Below are 21,859 nucleotides of genomic sequence, written 5' to 3' on the forward strand. Positions count from 1 at the left end.
ACACCTCTGCAGATGAGGCTGCGAAGCTCGAGAGCAAAGAGGTCCTCTGTCTCCCCTGAACAGGTCCCCGCACTGCCTCCCCAACAGGAAAGCCAGGACCAGAGGGGACTCATTCCCAGCCGGGGAGCTGGTGCCACCACTTTCCAGAGGGTTTCTCGCAGCAAGTTCCTCCTAGTCAGAGGACAGCCCCAGCTGCGTGTCCTGCTCCGTGGGGCCTGCGTCCCTGGCTCTCCTGGCCTGTGTTCCTGCCTCGGCACCTGGGCTCACACCACCCCTTCCACCTCCAATCGCCTTCCCGCCTCTGCTCTAACTTCTGAATGTTCCTCTTCTTCCAGGGACTAGCTCTACTCCTCCCTTTGCCAGGCAGCTTCCTCAACCACCCCAGGCCACTCTGATCTCCCTGTCCTGGGAATTCCTACACAGTCCCTCTCATGACCAAGTTTTGGGGCAGCTAATCACAGAGTGACTTGTATGTTTTGTTTCCTGGATGTTTGTCTGATATCTTCAATTAGATAGTGTGCTCTTTAAAGCAAAACTGTTGTCTTCTGCTTCAGGCACAAGAATGGGTCTACAGCAACCCCTCTGTTAAGATGTGGATGATGGATGGGTGATGGATGGGTGGATGGTAATGGAGAATGCATGGATGGAGAATGGATGATGAAGGAAGGAAAGATGGATGATGGATGAAGGATGCATGATGGATAGATGGAGGGACAAGCAAATGAACTTGGAAAGAGATAAGGAAGACCTCAAACATGGAGGGCCTTCCATGTCTTTCTCTCTTGGGACTTGTTAGTTGAAACCAATCACCACATTTTATTGCCAGTCCTTCACTGGGTCTGGCATGCAGCCCCGTGGAAATCCATGGAGCCCCTTGAGTTAAGAGTAGGCTGGCAAAATTGGAAGCGGAATCTCAGGTCACCTTGGGAGAAACTCACAGGACTCCAAGGCAATGGGCTGAACCGGCAAGCCCTGCCCTGCTTTCCCTCTAGGAAATCATCTTTGTGTCTCTGCCACTCCTACTTCCTGGATCCTCTCCCTTGGACTGCGTGTCAGAGTCCCCGTCTGGGTGGGACTCCTTGGAATGCACATGGGCGGGAATGCAGGCCTATTTGTTCTCATGGCCTTAATTTGGCACTCTGAGATATGGCCAGGGTCTCACACAGTCTGTTTTAGTCAACTTTTTTGCTGCTGTGTCTAAAAGAATCTGACCAGAACAATTATAGAGAAGGAAAGGTTCATTTAAGGGCTCACGCACGATTTCAGAGGTCTTAGTCCATAGAAGACCAGCTCCATTTCTTGGGGCTCCAGGTGAGGCAGAACATCATGGCAGAAGAGCATGAGAGGGAAGCAGCCTGCATCATTAGGAAGCAGAGAGAAAGAGAGAGAAAGTCACTCTCCAGATACAAAATATATACCCCAAAGCCACGCCCCAACTCCAGTCACCTCCAACCACACCCCACCACTTCAATTAATCCTATCAGGGATTAATTCACTGATTGGGTTAAGACTCTTACAACCCAGTCATTTCTCCTCTGAACCTTCCTGCATTGTCACACACGTGAGCCTTTGGGGGACACCTCACATCCAAACCACAACACAGTCCATTCACACAAGGGTGGGATAGTCAGCACCTGCCTTATTGTGGCAACCATCCACACTCCAGATCTAGCCCTTCTTACGAACCCAGGCTTTTGGCTGGGGTACTCTCCGTGTGCCCAGTGCCGTTCTAAAGTTTTGCGTGTTATCCCTCTTAATCTCTATAACAACTCTGTCAGACAGGAACTGTTTTTCTCCTTTTACAACTGAAGATACAGAGAGGTTAAGTAACCTGTCTGCATCACGGAGTCATAGGTGACTAAACCAGGGTTTGAACTCACCCACTCTCCCTCTTAACTCCCTGCTCTGAGGGCCAGACAAGGTAGAGTTCATCCCTGGTCTGGAGACACTCAAGGCCTTTGCTCATAACGTTGGGATGAGTCAGTGGAGACGGACAGACAGACAGTGCATTGTCACTGTGGATGGAGAAATGGTAGCAATCCTCTTGGATGTTTAGGATACAAGCTAAACTCCCAGGGGCCTTCTGGGGTCTGGGATACCCATAGCATCCAGACTGGGACACAGACTGGGGGACCCAAGACCCCTTCCCTCCCGAGGAATTCAGCATTCACCCAGGGCAGGAATCTGGCCTCTCTGGGCTAGCTGCATGTCACAATGGGGCCCATTCTCAGAAGCCAGGAAAACACAGGCCCTGCAGAGAAAGGATGGATTCTTGTTAAACACAAGAGCCCTCAGTGCAGCAATTTAGATCAGGGCACAAATGGGGGCAAAGGACGGCATTCATACCCCACTTCTGTCTTGCCTGGAGGTCACTGCCTCTCCAGACCATTCCGTGCAAAGGCTCTCAAAAGCCAGAACAAAAGCCCGGCTCGGGGCTAAGAGGAGCGGAAAAATCCCCCAGCTCTCTCCAGACCCCAGCTGACCTGAAGCCCCTTCACTCAGACCCTCCTAACTTGACTTTTGGAAGAATATGCTGGTCTTGCCATATGGGTCTCCCAGAGGATTAGAATCCTCACAAAGTCCCAGTGCGTCACTGGGAGTCACCTCTTTTAGGAGTGGACAGTCTGAGGCCCAGAGGCTTTGTCAGTGTTTTTAAAACTTTTCTGCCACAAAAAGAAACAAATTTCACATCACAACCCAATACAGATAGCTAGGTAGGTAGACAGACATCTGAAACCAAAATTTCACCAAACAGCCTGACAATGAGTGACTCCCTGATCATTTCTAGTCTACCCTGTTTTAAAATGCTTGTTGGAAACTGGGAGACACGTCGCACACCTGAACCCCAATGGCTCAGGAGGCTGAGGCAGGAGGATCACAAGTTCAAAGACAGCCTTAGCAATTTAGTGAGGTCCTAAGCAACGCAGCAAAACATAAAAGACTGGGGATGTGACTCAGTGGTTAAGCACTACTGGGTTCAATCCCAATACCAAAAAAAATAAAGGGTTGGCGGTGCACTCTGTAATCCAGTGACCCAGGAGCCTGAGGCAGGAGAGTCTCAAGTTTGAGGCCAGACTCAGCAATTTAGTGAGGCCCTGTCTCAAACATAAAAATATAAAAAGGGTCAGGGATGTAGCTCCGTGGTAAAGTGTCCCTGGGTTCAACAATCCCCACCTACAAAAGGAGCTCAAAAAGTGGACACGATCATGATGACATATCTCAGGGCTTCAGGTTACCCCCTGGTCAAGGCTGCATGCTGTCTTCCCCCAGCCAGTGTGGCTCTCAAGGTCACCCCTAAGTCAGCTCTCTGGCACCCAGCCAGTCTCTCGAGCAGTTCCCAGCAGCTGCAGCCCTTGCAGACGGGCATCCCGGGCTGAGTGGCCAATGTCAGCCAGCAGACAGCAGGGCAAGAACATCGGGCTGGAAGTCTGTGTGTGTCTTCCTCTGCCAAGGTGCTTGCTGCAGAGGAAGAAGGGCGGGGGTGTGGGGACAGGCCGTGGGGCTCAATAAGAATTGCACCTGGTGAGGACTCGGCCCCCTTCCCAGAGTTGGGAACACTGGAGTGGGTTTGCTTCTCTCCCTTGCTTAGCAGCTCCTCCCAGCCTCTCCTCACTCTGGGAACCCTGACCACAGGATGCCACCTCCTTCCCAGGGACAACCTGCTGTCTACTGCTAGGGCATCCCCTCCTGCAGCCCAATCCCTGGTGGGCAGGCCTAGGTGTAGCCCCATAGGGAACATTCTGGGTCTGGACTGTCCGTCCATCTAGCCTCAGGAGACTGGGCAAGCCACTTGAAACCTCAGATTTGAGTGTCCTCGTTCATTAAATGGATTAATACTTGCTCTGCCTACTTCAGAGCACCGAAGGCCAAATACTGAATACTGGGAATTTTCTTTTCTTTTTTAACTGTGCTGGGAATGGAACCCAGCGCCTTGCACATGCTAAGCAGGCAAACAGCCACCAAGCTACATTCCTAGCAGAATCTTCTGTGTGTGGGGGGTGGGGGGGAGGCAGTGAAAGGGAGGAGTCAGGTGGATGGAGCACAGAATTAAACGCCTTTGCTGCCCCTCCTCCAGCCCCTCCTTCTGTGCTCTCTCCCACAACTGCTGCACTTGAATGCCTGGGGAAGGAGCCCATCATGTCTCAGCAAGAGAAATGAGAGGAGAAAAAGAGAGAAAGTGAAATAAAGAAAGCAAAGCTGCCCCTTTTCGGCGTGCTAGCATGAAATTCCAGGGCCTGCTCCTGGGAGGGCTCTATGTGTCCTGTTAGCCCAGTACAGAAACTATAGCCCCAGATACTCTGGAGGCTGAGGCAGGAGAATCACTTGAGCCCTGGTTCAAGACCAGCCTGAGCAACATAGCAAGACCCCATCTCAACAACAACAAAAACACTTGGTTTGGGCTGGGGTTGTGGCTCAGTGGTAGAGCACTTGCCTGGCATGCATAAGGCACTGGGTTTGATTCTCACCACCACATATAAATAAATAAATAAATAAATAAATAAAATAAAGTTTTATCAACATCTAAAATAAATATATATATATTAAAAAAAAAAAAAAAAAAAAAAAAAAAAACTAGGTTTTCCCAGTGTTCAGTGCTGGACAGAGACCAACAGTTGTTTTTGTGTCCCCAAAAACCCCAAACTCTGAAAATAGGGCTAGGATCACCCAGCTCCACCAATATCCAGAGAAGACCATAAGAAACCCTTCCTTGAGTTTCATGGATCTGCAGGATCCAAGTTGTGATTCATTTTGCTTTAAAAAAAAAAAAAAAGATTTTTTTTTTTTTTAGTTGTCAATGGACGTATTTAATTAATTTATTTATATATGGTGCTGAGCATTGAACCCAGTGCCTCACACATGCTAGGTGAGCACTCTACCACTGAGCCACAATCCCAGCCCCTTGTTTTGCTTTTTTGGTACTGAGGATTGAACCCACAGCACTCTATTACTGAGCTACATCCCAGGTCTTTTTAATTTTTATTTTGAGACAGGGCCTGGCTGAGTTGCTGAGGCTGTCATTAAACTTGGGATCCTCCTGCCTCAGCCTTCCAAGTTGCTGTGATTTGAGACGAGCACCACCATGCCCTTGCAGCATCCAAGTTTAAAAAGACCTTTGCCATCTGGGTAGCAACCACAGCTGGACAGAGGGTCTGGATATGAAAGAAGAATGTCATCACAGGCGATTCCTAGGGTGGTATTCTGGCTAGGCTGCCCCTTTCTGCGTGCTTCCCCCTCACCAAAGCCAGAGGTGTTGTGACTGTCCTCATCCTGCCATTGGGAAGTAGAGGATCAGGGGTGAAGGAAGTACCTCAAGGTCAACACCCAAAGCAGATAACAGGGATTGGAACTGCAGGCTAGCTGTCCTCATGTAGAGGTGACGTATCCCCCAGGAGGAAAGACCAAGAGATGAATGCTGTCACATGGGGTGGAGGACGGCCCTAGGCCACCTTGTATAGATGCGCTTGGGGTGCTGGGTCGGAGGAATTTCACCACCCCTCTTCCCCAGCCTGCCCGACCTGTGGACCATCAGTCCCAGTTTATTCAGTAACTCCCATGTTCCTGTTTTCCTGGCACTGTTGGTCACTGAGCCTATAGTCTTAGTCCCTCCCTGGACCAGCTGGGGAGAAGTCTGAATGGCCTTCAAGACACAGGCTGGAGGCCTTTTCAATTACATTAGCTTCTGGCATCGCTAGAGGGAGACCGAGCCCTACCCTACCCTCCCTTCTTCCTGTGACTTCCTGGGAGATGGTGATTCAGCAGCATGTCGGAAGCATGCTAGACTGTGACCTGCAGGGAGAGTCCCTGGCAGGGTGGGAACTGTCAGCACTGCTCAGGGCAAGACTTGGAGCAAGGAGCGGTTGAGGGGAGGGGGTCTTGAACTGTTGGGGCATTGGACGGGCCTTGCCCTCCTGCCCAGGCCAGGACTGTTGCAAGGCCCTGGGGGGTGGGTGTGCCAGGGAGTGGGGCCCCTGGTATGTTAGGGTTTGGGGAGTCCCAGCCACTGAATACCTAAGCTGCTTCTCAGCATATTCGGCAGCTAAAAATACAAAATGGCTTTGCTAAAAGGTGCCCAACCGGAAACCTCTTAGAGGTTTCCTATTAGGGCAGCTACTGCTCAGGCTGGAGGCCAGATACCGCGTGAAGGGTTCCTCCTCTGCCATCCCGCCATTCAGTCTCAGCCGGGCCACGCCCACTGCTAGCACTCACCGGGCTTAACCCCACGTGCTTGTCAGGCCCCGGGGCTCTGCCTTCCACTCTGGCACCCACTGCTGGGGGGAGGGGGTTCGCTGGGGGTTCGCCCAACCTGGCCTCACTCACTGTGGGACCTGGAAGGAGTTGCCCAGCTTCTCTAAGCCTTGCTCTTCTCACCTGCAAGCAGAGGAGACTGCACCACCAGCAGGGAGCCATAGAGAAGCCCTTGGTGGGGTGGGCTCCCCACTCTGATTGAAGGCCAGGCAGACCAGGGGATTTGTCTGGAAGCTTCTTTGGCATGCCAAGTACACTGTTCTTAGTGTGGATGTTTCTTAGGGGTGGCTGGGGCCCAGTGGAGATTATGCAATACTGGCAAGCCTCAGAATCCCCAGGGAAGCTTGCTGGAGATGAAGGTAATGCAGGGTCTGGGGGGTGGGGGCTGAATTTTTAGCCAGCTTTCTAGATGATTCCATTGAGTGGCCAGGCTGAGACTTACCAATGTGATACCTGGCACAAAGCCACTCAAGCCATGTGAATTATGTCTCTTCTGCACTCCAGAGCCTTGGTGTGCTCCCCTGTCACAAGGGAATAGCCTCCCTGCCGATTAGCTGTAAGAGAATCCTGAACAGCCCACAGCTGTACAAACAATGGGGAGAAGGAAGTGACCCCCTGTCTGGACTGCTGGCAGCCCGGGAATGGTGGGTGACTGTAGAGTCCCAAGTCCAGGAGGCTTCTCCTGGCAGGTCCAGCAGGAAAATGGTGGGTCACAGAACACCTCCTTGTTGACAGTCCTTCCCTGGTGGCCCAGCCTCAGCAAAAAAAGCCTGAACAGCTTTGGGTTCCTTGGGTGCAGAGAGCCTTGTGGGTGGACGCAGCCACCATATTGTGATCTCCTCCCTGCTGGGCATTCTCCCCATGCTTGAGCTCCATGAGGGCATTGCCAGGCAGACCTGGACAGTGTCCACCCGGTCTCTCTCCTGGCTCAGAAAGAGGAGCATGTTGGTTGGGGGCTGGATTCTCCCACTTTCCTAATGCCTTTTGGAGAAGCAGTTTCAACAGATTCTTATCCAACATTTTTTATTCCTGCTGGAGGGTTTATAAAAAAAACAGCCCTTCCCCCATTAGTTGACCTTGGGCAGTGCTGAACCTATTTCCTCATCTGAAAAATGAGGATGAAAGGCCCTTCCTCTTAGTGTGGCATACCAAGGGGGTTCTCAAACAGGCTGAGGGGGAGAGTAGGAGATTAGAAATGCAACTTCCTAGACTTTGCCCCAGCATTCCAGCCCAACGTGTTCTGAGCCCAGACTTTGGGAAGTGTAGGAGATTGAGGAGGGTTTTCATCCCTAGCTGTACACTTGGATTACCTTGCCATTTAACAAACACCCCCCCAGTGGCCTAGGCCACCCCTGGGAAACACAGGAGGTATGTCCTCCAGTCTCCAGATAGACCCGAGGGTGGTCTGCTGTTAGACCTTCAGCATTGTAAGCCAGGCACGGTGGCACATGTCTGCAATCCTAGCACTCAGGAAGCTGAGACAGAAAGATCTCAAGTTCAAGGCCAGCCTGGGCAATGTAGCAAGACCCTGTCTCAAAATAAATGAAAAGAACTGGGGTTGTGGCTCAGCGCTAAAACGCCCCTGGGTTCAATCCCCAGGAGTGCAAAAATGAAAACGCAAGGCATTTCAGGGGCCTGTGAGGTTCAGTTTAGGAAAGCCACTCACCTTCCAAACTCCCCTGAAGATTGGGGGAGCTATAGGGGACAGGATTTGGGAAACCTGTGTGATCCTGAATCTGGGTTAATCTCTCCCTGGAGGATAGGGCAGCCTCCAAGCTGCAGTGGTCCAGGCCAGGTATGGAGGTGGGGTGGGGTAGGTGTCCAAGGTCATTCAACAGTTACTGTCAGTGATAGTGTTTCAACTCAGTACTCACTTCTTCAGAAACCCAAAATCCATCCCTACTATTCCTGGCCTCCCGGTTACCCCTGCAGGATGTTATACCCCACTAAATTCCCAGATTGCCCAACCTTACCCATTAAGGAGAAAGAAGAGTTTTCAACACCGATCCCACAAACAGTGTTTATCCATCACCTTTGCTGGGCCCTGGAGAAGGTGGGGGTTGGGGAAGAAACAGCCACAGTGTGCTCTAGGTGAGGGGCACATTTTAATCAAAGGGTCACGGGGTGGGGGCGGGGGCACGCGCCTGTAACTCCCGGCGACTCTGGACTCCTAGGCAGGAGGATCACAAGTTCAATGCAAGTCTCAGCAATTTAGCAAAACCCTGTCTCAAAAATGAATAACAACTAAAAGGATGTATCTCAGAGGTATCGCGCCCCTGGGTTCAATACCCAGTACCAGAAGAAAAATAAAAATAAAAAGGTTACACAAATCTGTTAAGGGGGTAGGGATGTTGAGGAAGACACGTTGAGCAGGTGACATTTCAGTCGTGACTTAGAGACTGAGTGGGATGGGGCAAGTGATGGAAAGAGCCGGGAGGCGGAGCGCTCCAGGGGCGGGGAGCCGGCTCACAGCGCAGGTCGGGGCCTAGGTTTTAGCAACCTGCCTCTTGGAGCCTCAGTTTCCCTGCTCACCAAGTGCTTGGGCGCCTGCTTGCACTCCCCAGTGCTCCGAGGATTGGGGAAGGTGAACCCTGTTGTCTGGCGGGGCTGGGCGCTGTAGTCAGGGGTGCAGGCTGCGGGGCGGGGCGGGGCGGGGCGGGGCGGGGCGATCGCTCCCGGAGGCCGGGTTGGCGGGGCCACCCGCGAGCAGCGCCGCGCGCAGTGCGTGCAGCTGCGGAGCGCGCGGCTCCACGAGCCCTGGGCATCACATGAGCAGCGGCGCCGGGACCGACCGCAGCCCGAGCCCCGCAGCCCTGCGGCCCCGCGCCCCTGCCCGACCCTAACCATGTCTGTCTGTTGTTGCTTCTTTTTCAGGGATTATGGCAGTTCCAGGAGGAAATCAGGTAAGGGAGCCTCGGGGCGTTTTTCTCTCCCACCTTTCTGCTCCTTGCATGTGCCCGTCTGATCCTGCGGAGGACTTTCTCGGGGGTTGTCCTTGCCCGCTGGCGCTGTGGTTCTGAGGAGCCAGGGATATTCCAGTTGCCCCCTCCTTAACCCTTGTCCCCTGAGATCTCTCCCGCCGGGTCCCCTGGGTTCGCGGATGGGAGCGGGGGGTGGATGCACGGGGAGTGGGGGGTTGTCTCAAGAAGGGCCCAAGTCCCCACAACGTTAGCAGCCAGATCCTGCACCCCCGGGCTGCGGTGATCACTACTGGGCACCACTGTGGCTTCCCCCTCGGTCCTTCCTGTGGTGCGGCGGTGATGGAAGGGTTAACAGAGACGGGGGTTTTTCCCTGACTAAAGAGGGGTCGGTCGTCCTTGAGCGACTTGAGTTTTTAACGCCTGCACCGTGGACCTTCCCCCTCCCCCAGATCCCAGAGTGTTCTCCTTGCTGCAAGGTGGGGGTTCTGCGCGTTGGCCGGCGGAGACGCGCGTGGGAGGGGGCCAGCGGGTTCTGCACAGGCCTGACAGGTGCCAAGGCCCTCCGGAGTTTGCGAAGTGGGCGGAGACAAGGAGCGAGGTGGGGCGAGCCCTCGCGCGGACACTGTGTGCTGGGCGCTGTCCACTGGGGTCAGGAGTTCTCTAGGGGTGCGGAGGACTGTTCTCGCAAATGGCTAACGCCGGTGTGGGGTGCGGTCCCTGGGAGTTAGGGCTGCGTGTACTGGGGGGCGGGGCAGGGGCAGGCTGGAGCGATCTGTTACACGTGTGTGGCGCATATTTGTGAGATGGTGCATCGCTGGGCAGCCATCTGATGGGTCTGGCCCTTGAGAATGTGGGAAGTGGCCCCCGTCAATGGCTCCTGTGCCCAGGTGCCTTGGTCTGGGTACAAGTAGAAGTTCGTGTGCCTTGAATGATAGCACACAGTTGGGATGCGAATTGGGATAGATGTACGCTGTTTGTGAGCCCTCTTTCTTTTTGTATGTTGTGCATACAAGTGCGTGCTTACCTGCTCATTCGAGGAGGAAAGTTGTGTAGTGGTGTGTGTGTGGGCTTCGGGGTGGACACGTGTGTCCAAGGGTACATTTACTGTCAGGGTGCGAAGGCCGGGCATGGGTGCCAGTGTTCAGCTAGATCTGGTGGTGGGGGCTGGAGTCATTGTTCAAGTGTATTTGTATGCCTGTTTGGGGTCTATCTGGTTGTGGGGAAAGATGTGTGTCCATGACTGTCCGGTGGGTCTCTCAGGTTCAGGTTTGCCCACCCACCGGGGCAGAAGGACATTTCCTCCTCTTTAGAGGAGGGTGAGTAGCTGAGGGACTGTGGCCTCATCTCAGCTGTCACTTCCAGGCAGAGCCCAGATGGGAGAACTGAGAGGAAGGTGTAAGACTAGGATTGTGTAGTGTTAAGACCCCATCCCCAAGAAACCTACCCTGGGCCTCAGAATGGTACTATACTGGTTGATTCTTCCTATGCGTGACTGTAGGCAAGTTTCTTAACCTCTCTGTGCTGCAGTTTCTTCATTCTCTTCAAAACAAAGATGATAATGGTATATGTGTCACATGCCAACAATTAAATAAGTTAATGTGGAATAATCCCTAGCATCGGGTTTGGGGATTTAGCTCACTGGCAGAGTGTCAAGCCTAGCCTGTGTGAGGCCCTGTGTTCGATTCTAAGCCCGGTAGGGGGAGAGGAGTAGTCCCTAGCACACAACAAACTACATAAATTACCAGGTAGACATTCTGAAGCCCTGGGACCTAGTCCTGGCTCATCTGTCATCTTAGACAAATTCCTTTTCTACTCTGATCCTGTTTCCCCTGTAAAGGCAAGGTCCTCTGCCCCTCCCCCACACCCCAGGCTCCTGCAGCTTAGCCTTTGAGCTGCTTCCTAAGCAATGCCGGGTGCCCCACCCAGGCCACCTCCCCCAGGAAAAGCCTTCCCCAGTTTCTCTGCCTTCTGCCTTCAGGCCAGGAAAAGGATGGATGAAGAAATTTAATTTACATTTGGTATGCTTATGATAATGGCCACTTAGTGTCATGGTAGAAAGTGCCAGCTCTGGAGCCAAGCCGGAGGAGAGTCTGACTGTGACCTTGTGCAGATTTCTTACCCTCTCTGTACCTGTTCTGTCATCCATAAATTAGGATAATAGTTATATACCCCCCTCGTGATGGTTAACTTTTTTGTTGTGGTTTATATGTCAACTTGGATGAACCATTGTCCACAGATATTTGGTCAAGCTTTATTTTCAGTGTTCTGTGAGACTGAATAGTTCCTGTGAGAGTGTCTCTGGATGAGATTAACATTTAAATCAGTGGATTTTGAGAAAAGCAGATTACCCTCCCTAGTGTGGGTGGGCCTTATCCAATCAGTTGAAGGTCTTACCAGAACAGAGACCCCTTAGTCCCACCCCCAGCAAGGAGTTCTGCCAGCAGCCTACCTTTGAACTCCACTGCAGCTCTTCCTCCTACCTTCCAACCCCGCTTTCAGTGTTTGGACTCACCAAGCCTCCATAATCACTGGAGCCAGTTCCTAAGTCTCTTTTTCTCTATGTGCGTATTACATTGGTTCTGTTTCTTTGGAAAACACTGGCTAAATTTCACCTCTGGTGATAATGAAGGCCAGGTCAATTAATAACCATAAGCATGCCTAGAATATTCCTGCTGCCTAAGAAGCGCTCCCAAGGTGCTAGCTATGTGATTAATGAGCATCTGCTATGTGCTAGGAACTTTACATGTTCCTCGCTTGCTGCTCTGAATCGTATCACATGATGGGTGGTGGGATTCTCGTTTTACAAATGAAAACCTGAGTTTCAGAGCGGGTGACTGACCAGAGTCCTGGGGGAGTGCAGAACTGAGTCCATGTTCAGGGCTCTGCTCATCTCGGTTACAGAGCTTTCCAGGGTGACTGCAGCCAAGGTTGATCGCACAGGGAGAATGGGCAGTATTCCTGGTCTACTTTCCACATCTTAGTTCCAAAGCCTCAGCTTCTCCTGGGAGGGTCCTTACTGAGCCAAGTGCTCAGAATCTTGGGGGGGTCTGGAGGGAGGGCAGTTCTCTATGTTGCTCAGGCTGGCCCTGAACCCCTGGACTCAGGCGATCTTCCTACTTCGGCCTCCTGAGTGCTAGGACCACAGACATCCCACCAAGCCCTGCTCAAGCGTGGAGCCTCTGAAGCAAGTGTGGACTCAACTGAGGAGGAAAGTTCTCAGGCAGTTTACAGAGGAGCAGGAGCACTGGAAAGCAGCATGGTGCCACCTTCACCTGGGCTCCTCCCTGCCACAGACCTGCTCCCTCCCAGCCTCTTCCCCATCTCAGGAACTGCTAACATTCACCTGCTGTTCAAGTCCATCGCCAAGGACTCCTTTGCTCCTCTGACCTGCCAGAGCCACCGGCTTCGCCCCGCCTCCACCATCACTAACCCTCTTTCTGCAGAAGGCCCCAGCTTCCTCCCTGGTCTCTGCTTTCACCTTTACCCATTCCTGCCCTTCTCCACACCACAGCTAGGGGGCGCTCTCAAAACAGGTGTCAAATAATGCCCTTGTCTGCTTGAATTCGCCCAGGGACTGCCTTATTCAAGCCCTGTGTGATTTGACCCTTGCCCGCCTCCCTGACCTGGCTCCTACCCCTCTGGGGCCCTCATTCCCACCCCCCAACACATCCCTACCCAGTCCATCCTACTCAGATGCACGGCCACCCTCTGTGCCTTAAGCATACCAAGCTCCTGCCTCTGTGCCATCTTGTACTGCTGTTCCCTCTGTCTGGAATGCTCTTCGTCTTTCACATGGCCGACCCCTTCTTAGGATTCCTGCTTACTCGTCACCACTCACGAAGCCACCCCAGCCCTCCACTGCCTGGCTGCCCTCTCGCGTCATCTGCTCCTTCTACATCACTGACCATCCACTTGCCATCCGTGTGTTTTCTTGCTTACCGTCTGTCTCCTGTCACCTCAAGAGCAAAGGCCTTGGCTGCAGTGCACAGTACCGTGGTCCACCGGCTTGGTGAGCAGAGGAGTAGATGGAAAACGAAGATGGGCTGAATGAGCCCACGGGGGTTAGGACCGAGGGCCGTCTGCCTCAGCTGGGGACTTGGGGGAAAGGAGGAGTTTTTCTGATGTGGGGCAGAGTGCCGGACACTTTGACAATCCAGAGAGAGCTCGTGCCCAGAGGTGGCTGGGCAGCCCTGAGTGTGGCTTGTGAGCTCACATTGAGGTCCAGCCGTCTGCCAGGCGCTCTGTGAGGTGTTTATCTTGGGCTGGGGCTGTGGCTCAGTGGTAGAGCACTCGCCTAGCGTGTGTGAGGCACCACACACAAAAATTAAATAAATAAAGTTAAAAAATTTTAAAAATACGTGTCTTTCTGCCCTCCAGAAAGTTGTAGTCTGCTGGGGTGATGAACCACCCATACGAGAAGGGAAGTGAAGGAGCCACATGGTCACCTAGCCAGGGGCACAGCAAGTGCGAGGACCCAGGGTGGGAGTCTGCTGGCTGCTAAGCAGGCTTGTAACCAGAGTCGAGAACAGGGGAGGGCAAGGTTATGGGGTGAGAGCAGAGATGTGGCTAGGGGCAGGGGCATGGAGCAGCACAGACTGAAGGGTCTGAAGGCCATTTTAGGGATTTTGACATTCTCTGAGTGAAATGAGCCACTCAAGTGTTCTGAATTGAGGGATAAATGTGATCATCTGACTTTTTTTTTTTTTTTTTCTTTCTGGTACTAGGGACTGAATCCAGGGGCACTTTACTGTTGAGCTACATCTCCAGCCCTTTTTATCTTGAGACAGAGTCTCAGTTGCTGAGGATTTTCCTAAGTTACTGAGGCTGACCTCATACTTGTGATCCTCCTGCCTCAGCCTCCTGAGTTGCTGGGACTACAGGCATGCTCCACCTCACCTGGTGTGATCTGACTTTGATTGTGGAATGATTTCTCTGGTTGGCAAATGGAGATCAACAGGGAGAAGACCAGTGAGGGATGGCGGGGACTCCAGTGGAGGGTAGGACTGGTGGTGTGGGATGGGCCTTGCTGATGGGACGTGGGAAGGAAGAGTGAGTGGAAATTGGAAAACAGCAGAGTCAGATTGCCTGACTTCCTCTTCTCAGGTCCCCAGTTTGCCACTCACATGACCCTGGACAAACCTTTCATCTCTGAGCTTGCCTGTTTCGTTGTATCAGTCAGGTTTCAGGGCTTTGTTGTAGGGAGCTGACTTGCACAATAGGGCTGTGCAGGCAAGTCTGAAATCCACAGGACTGGCATGAAGAGGGGCAGGCTGGAGTGCAAGTGCAAGCTGGAGCTGCTGTCCACTGGGAGGTGTCCTCAGGGGAGCCTCAACTCTGCCCTGGAGAACTTTCACCTTGTTGGCTCTGGCCTACCCAGGTATTAAGATAATTTTCCTCACTTAAAGTCAACTGATTATGGGTTTTAATCACAACTACCAAACCACCTTCCTCAGCAACACCTGGATTAGTGTGTTTGCATACGTGGGACCGGGGCCTAGCCAGCTTGACACATAACACTGACCTTCACACCTGTAAAGTGGGTAGTCATAGAAATAGCGAGCTGGCAGGGACATACCGTGCTCAGGGCTCAGTGAGGCAATGCACTTAGAGGGTTTGTAACTGCCTGGCAGCAGGATGGACCTACTGTTTTTATCTGTGGTTGCTCCCCAGGATGGGTAGCTCTCTGGGGGCCCAGAGGGGCAAGAGCAGGTCCCCCAGAGCAGGGCTTCTGCAGACCTGGGAAGAGAGGAGCTCCCAGGTCTCACGGCTGTCTAGTAAACCGCGTGGAGTTCTGAGATGGGCCACAAGGGGGCGCAGGTGGCCAAGGAGTCTCTCAGATCATGGTGGCCAGGCAGAGGGCCAGGTGTTCCATCCCACCAAGGACCCTATGAGGAGCTCCAGCTCGTTTAAATGCAAATGAGGTTGCTCAAGAGTGTTGCAAGTCTGTTCTCTTAGGCAAGTGTTGATGTTCCTCGTGAAGTCCTGTTTACTTTACGCTTCTCCTTGGAAAAGCAGTGAGCTCAGCCCGGCTGCCATGCAGCATCATTAAATGGTATTATGGGGCTGAGGTAATGAGATCAGCGTGGATGCCGTTCCATTGCGAAGGAGCAGAGTTGCTGGGGGTTGAGGGTTCCGGTTTTGGCATCAGATGAACCAGGCAGGGTTTGAACTTCAGCTCTGCCCTGGGTTAGCTTTTTGTTGTCTTATTTATTGATAGATTATGAAAGAAGGGAGAAGCTGACCATACTTTAGACTGGAGAGAAAAGGATTCATGTGGGAGCTGGGATGCCTAGCATGCTCCTGGCCCTGGGTCCAATCCCCAGTACCACCCCAAAATAAAATAAAATCCTATACAAGAGGATGGAGGATGTATGTTTTTAAAAAATTCAACTGGGCATTTATTTCCATTCTGTGAGCCCCAGGGGAGACAGGACTTCAATGCAGTCATTGTGGAAGGGGCTGTCCAGTTAGGAATGCAGGGTTTGCTGGGCACGGTGGCATATGCTGGTGATACCAGAGGCTCAGGAGGCTGAGGCAGGAGGAACGCAAGTTCAAAGCCAGCCTCAGCAATTTGGTAAGACCCTGAGCCACTTAGCAAGACCCTGTCTCAAAATAAGATATAAAAAAGGGGGTGGGGATGTGGCTCAGTGGTTAAGCACCCCTGGGTTCAATCCCTGGTACCAAAAAAATAATAATAAAAAGGTCTGGGGATATAACTCAGTGCTAGAGCACTTGAGAGCGTGCACAAGACCCTCGGTTCCATCCCAGCACCACAAAACATAAAGAATGCAGACTGGGACAGGAATGCCTAGTTTCGTGTCCCATCCCTGCCTGCTGGGTGACCTTGGGCAAGTCCTTCACTTCCCTGTGCCTGGTTTTCTCGTCTGTTAAAATGGAGGTCACGGGAGCACTTTATCAGGCCTCCCGTTTGAGGCTGGGAATGGAAGTTAACAAACATGAAGCGCCGGCTCTGAGGGAGCCTTCACCTGGCTCCCTGGTTTTCACTGACTCGGGGCAGCAGGGGCGGTGTGAGCGCCCCATCTGTAGAGAGCACTGGCTTTGGCTCTTGCCCTTCTCCAGCAGCAGCTCAGACAGAAGAGGACTGAGCAAGTCTCATGTCCCAAATGCCCTGAACCAGGAGCACTGAACCACTGAGCCACATCCCCAGCCCTTTTTATTATTATTATTATTATTATTATTATTTTGAGATAGGGTCTCACTAAGTTTCTTAGGGCCTTGCTATTACCAAAAGCTCTGCCCTTGTCCCCAGTGCCAATCCATTAATGAGGACATGGTTTTGAGAATAAGGAAAAAGTTTTTATTGCTTTGCTGGCAAAGGAGAAGCATAGGGGGACTCCTGTCCCAGAGGCTGTGGTTCTCCCACCACGGGGAACAGGAGGCGTTTAAAGAGGTGATTAAAGGCTATATGCCACGTGTTCTCTGTTGGAAGTTGTAGTTCACTTGTTCATTTGGGAGACAGTCATTTCTGAGATCTTCTGGTGCCATCCCCAAAGTCTGGATTACTTCATTCCTGGTTCCTGTGGTGGGTGTGTGCTCAAGGTCAGAAAAGTCTGCCTAGGATGGGGAAGAAAGGTAACCCTGTTTCCCCTGAGATTAGGGAGGGGGCAGAATAGGGAGGAGGAGGGAGAGAGGAAGAGAAAGAAATCCTTTTACTAATAAGTCGCAGTGGCGGGGCAGCAAGGGCTATATTCAAAGCATAAAATGGACCACTGTTACAACATTAAGTTGCTGTGGCTGCCCTTGAACCTGCAATCCTCCTGCCTCAGCCTCCTGAGTCACTGGGATTACAGGCTTACAGGCATGTGCTGCCACACCTTAATTTGTTCCCATTTTATAGACCAGAGAGGAGCTTGCCCAGTCAGCAGGTCAGGCCGACCTAAGATTCCAATCTGATCTTCTGACCCAAACTCAGTTTCCACTGAAGTCTGATCCCTCCTAAACCAGGGCCCAAGGGACCCACTGGTATCCAGGACTGGAAGTTCTATAGACTGGGAGAGCCCTGCCTCAAGAGAACACCTCTCCTGCCAGATTTCTAGAAAGAACCCAATGGTCACAAGAAAATTCTTTTTTTTTAATTTATTTATTTTTATTGTAAACAAATGGGATTCATGTTGTTTCTGTTTGTACATGGAGAACAGCATACCATTTGCGTAATCATACATTTACATAGGGTAATGATGTTTGATTCATTCTGTTATTTTTTCCTTCCCCCCCACCCCTCCCACCCCTCTTTTCCCTCTATACAGTCCCTCCTTCCTCCATTCTTGCCCCCCTCCCACCACCCATCATGTGTCATCATCCGCTTATCAGTGAGATCATTCGCCTTGTGGATTTTTGAGATTGGCTTATCTCACTTAGCATGATATTCTCCAATTTCATCCATTTGCCTGCAAATGGCATAATTTTATTATTCTTTATAGCTGAGTAATATTCCATTGTGTGTATATGTGTGTGTGTGTGTGTGTGTGTGTATATATATATATATATATCACAGTTTCTTTACCCATTCATCAATTGAAGGACATCTAGGTTGGTTCCACAGTTGTCTGGCTATTGTGAATTGAGCAGCTATGAACATTGATGTGACTGTATCTCTATAGTATGCTGATTTTAAGTCTTTTGGGTATAGGCTGAGGAGTGGGATAGCTGGGTCAAATGGTGGTTCCATTCCAAGTTTTCTAAGGAATCTCCACACTGCTTTCCAGAGTGGCTGCACTAATTTGCAGCCCCACCAGCAATGTATGAGTGTACCTTTTTCCCCCACATCCTTTCCAACACCTATTGTTGCTTGTGTTCTTGATAATCGCCATTCTAATTGGGGTGAGATGGAATCTTAGGGTAGTTTTGATTTGCATTTCTCTTATTACTAGAGATGTTGAACATTTTTTCATATGTTTGTTGATTGCTTGTAGATCTTCTGTGAAGTATCTGTTCATATCCTTAGCCCATTTGTTGATTGGGTTATTTGTATTCTTGGTGTAGAGTTTTTTGAGTTCTTTATATATTCTGGAAATTAGTGCTCTATCTGAAGTATGAGTGGCAAAGATATTCTCCCACTCTGTAGGCTCTCTCTTCGCATTGCTGATAGTTTCACAAGGAAATTCTTAACGGGGTAAAGAGTCCCTTTGCAAGGCATGACTAATATCCCCGTAATCTTTCTTAAATTGGTTTGGCTTTTAATGAAGTGGATTTGCTTAGAATAAGACCCACCCTTCAGTACTGGCTACTATTAAAAATTCCTCTATCTGAAGCAGTTAGTCCCACCCTCCTCTTACCCATGCAAATAAGAGAAGGGCTGCTGCTAGCCCGGGGTATGGTCTGCTGCAGGTCCCAGCAGCTGCTGGAACAGGTGGAGGGCCATCGTGAGGCAGAGCAAGCAGGCCTGGAGGCCTCTGGGCTCTTTCTCCCCTAAGATGAATGGCCCAGCAGGGCACAGGACAGAACCAGCTCCGTCTCCTTCTGGGCCCGTCCTGCTCATCAGCCGCAGAGGAGATGGACAGAGACAAGCTGCCAGCAGCAGCCTGCCTTGCCCCAGCGTTCGGGGCCCCATGAGGTCTTCCTCTCTCCTATATGTTTCCTGGCCTGGCCCATGGAGTACACCTGAGAGGGCAGGACATGCCTGGGATTCCCAAGAACCAGGCAGGAGGGCTCTGATCCACAGGTGTAGGGGAAGACTGGAGAAGGGTGCCGGAAACTGGGGTGATCTGCAGGGTGTGGCAGTATCCCCTGGTGGGAGAGACTGTCGTGAGCACAGGCATGGGGCTAGAAGGAGATCCAGAACTTTTTTGTTTGAGTGGTGCTGGGGATTGAACCAGGGCTTCAGGCATGCTAAGCAAGTGCGCTAGCCCTGAGCCACATCCCCAGCCTGAATTTGAGAAGTTTGAAGAAAGGAGAAGCGTTTATCCTGGCAGGAGTGACAAGGCTCCAGGGGAGGGGTGGCAGGAGATGATTCTCGAAAGGAAGCCTTGAAGAGAATAGCCGCTGGACGTGGGACCTTTCAAAGCAATCTCCAGGGTTTCCTTGTCTGCCTGAGCCACCCATCCTCAGCAAGAAAGGCCCAGGCTGCTTCGTGAACATGGCCAAGACCTTCCTGGAACCCTTCCACCGCCCATCCCCAGAGCAAGCGTGTCTCGTAAAGGCACGGGCTTCTGGCACCTCTCACCCGGGGTGGTGTTTTTAAACAGTTTTTATTTTCATGGCACTGGGTCCTCAGCCTGATGTCACCCCTGGAGTTCAAAGTCATCTAATTGGAAATGAAAGGAGGCTGATTGGTTTGGCAACTCCACAGCCAGTCCATGTGGCAGTGATGCGATGGAGAAAGTGATGCCGCTCACGTGTGTGTGCGCCACGACGCCCTCTGCCCGACTGGCTTGGACACACGGAGCCTGGGCAGGGCAGGGCAGGGCAGGGCAGGGAGTGCTTCCCCCTCCTGGAATCCCAGGAAGAGGCAGCGAGCCTCGAGCCTTGATTCCCTCTGCCCGCTTGCCCCAGTCACTGCTGGCAAAGTAGGGCACTGGTCTAGAAGCGAAGGTGTGTACCGCAGAGTACTGAGCCCCCTCGCTGAAATGCAGAGCCCCGTGCTACCCAGGCCATGGAATCAGCATCTCTGGGGTGACAGCTGCATTTTTGTCAGGCTCCCCAGGATTCCAAAACCAAGCCAGGGTTACCTTCTAGATGTGCATCCATCACCACTTTCGGGGAAGACAGGCAGCGAGGTGGCAGGAGGGCTGGCGTCCTCAAGATGGGATTGTGACCGGACGGACAGGGCTACTCTGAAAATGCTTTCAGTTATCCCCTGAGTCAGAAGGGGACTAGAGGGGCAGGACCATGGGACCTGTCAGAGGACAGAGTTCTAAGCTTCTTCTCCCTGAAACACCAGGCCAGCATTTGGGGCCTTGGCAAATGGCTATCTGAGGGGCCTTCCCATCTGGCCTCATCAGGAGGCAGTGACGAGTCTCCGTCTGCCTTTTATTTAAAACCCACAAGGTTTTGTTCCCATGGGGAGGAGACACCCAGCTTGTGGTCCAGCAAAGAAACGCTTCCCACCGCGGCCCTCGGCCAGAAAGCAACTTGTTCCTGCCTTCAGCCTTCTGGGTCACAGACATGTGACAACAGGGCAGCATTTCCAGAAATGATGAAGCCAATGGAAAAACAAAGGTTTGGGGAAAATGTGCATTACTTATTGTTTTAGCACCTTTTTCTGATCTAAAGTTACTTTGTTTAGAAACAGAAATGTGGCATGTGTAACTTAGTTGGCCCAGGGCCTGTCTGTAATTGGTCAGTTTTAAAATGTGAAGGCAAAAATGTTTTTTTCCAAAGATTTAGGAAAACTTAGAAGTTTGCAAGGGAAAAAAAAAAAAGAATGCTCTTCCCCGACTGCCTTTGCTTTGCCCTCTGGATCTTGTTTCCACGTGTGACCGAAGCATCTGGCAGGAAGATGGATTTAGTTCACGTGAGAGCTGGAGTCTTGCATCGAGGCAGCGGGACCTTGTCGGGAGTTCCTTCAGGACTCCATGCTCAGAAAGAAGAGTTGGCGCCTCTTCCCCATCCTTCCCCTTGGCAAGGCTCCTGGCTCACGGGTGTGGGGTTTTAGACGGAGCCTCCCGCCCAGGTCTCCCAAGACTGCTTTTCCCTGTTAGGCAAGGTCTCCCCAGCTTGGTGCTGGGCAACCTTAGGCCCTCTCCGTGTTGGAACAAGGTCTGAGTGGGTACACAACTGTCCTGCAGGAGGGCGAGGTTCTTATAAAGCAGTGACAACAGGCCAGTGAGAGAGACCAAACTAACCTGACTCTGTGCCTTGGCAGTGGCCCCCAGGGAGACCTTGCATGCATGTGGATCCGCCAGGGTGAGACACGCTCAGCTCCACCTTTCTCCATGACTTGGACTGTGCTGTGTTCCCTAGGTCCATGGCCAGTGGACACTAGTGGCAGTCTGCCCTGGGGGTGAGGCAGGGAGGGTTCCTTTGAAAACTGATTGGATAGGAAGCAAGTTTCTTTTCTTTTCTTTTCCTTTTTTTTTTTTTTTTTTTTTTTTTTTGCGGTACTGGGTATCGAATCCAGGGCCTTATGCTTGCAAGCAAGCATTCTACCAACTGAGCTATCTCCCCAGCCTGGAAGCAAGTTTCTGAATGAATGTTGGTGTTAGACTTTTCCTCTGGAGTTGGATGGCTCCTGCCAGACCTGTAGCTGGCCTTCCTGGCTCTGGCCATGGCTGCCTTCTAGGCTGGTCTAATGGACATCTAAGTACCTACTATGTGCCAGGACTTACTGTCAAGCCCTAGTGGTATTAAGATGGACATGACGAGGTCCTCGTCCTCTGAGGACTCCCAGTCAGGTGGGGGTGGTGGACACGTCAACAGCAGTGTCAACACAGTGTCACCAGTGCCACACACAGCCAGGGTGGAGTGATCTGGAGTCTCCATGCAAGGCATACAGACCTGCTGAGGAAGCTCACAACCTCCCACAGCTGGTTCACCCAGGGTTTTAAATGAGCCAGCTGGGCAAAGGGAAGGAACAATCATGCAGAAGACATCTGGCCAGTCACAGCACTACCTGTCCCCATGTGCCACACCCCCGGGGTACCTACTGTGTGGTGTGTTTCAGGGGTGCTGTTGTGGACCTCTGGCTTGGTAGACTTGTGGCACCTTGGCTGGAGAGAACGTGCCCCAGGAGC

At 51.9% G+C, this 21,859-nt stretch overlaps 1 protein-coding gene across 4 annotated transcripts in view; it reads left to right on the plus strand.

Annotated features, from left to right (window-relative positions):
• The window catches only part of SH3PXD2A (SH3 and PX domains 2A), a 224,506-nt gene that overhangs the window by 134,444 nt on the left and 68,203 nt on the right, over positions 1 to 21,859 (plus strand). For all 4 annotated transcript variants that reach the window (XM_079136318.1, XM_079136315.1, XM_079136316.1 and 1 more), the window contains one exon: positions 9,121 to 9,149. In XM_079136318.1, the coding sequence (XP_078992444.1) occupies positions 9,121 to 9,149 (29 nt within the window). The remainder of the gene's footprint in view (positions 1 to 9,120; positions 9,150 to 21,859) is intronic.

Source organism: Sciurus vulgaris (assembly GCF_902686455.1).
Source record: "Sciurus vulgaris genome assembly, chromosome: 4".
NCBI classification, from domain to species: domain Eukaryota; kingdom Metazoa; phylum Chordata; class Mammalia; order Rodentia; family Sciuridae; genus Sciurus; species Sciurus vulgaris.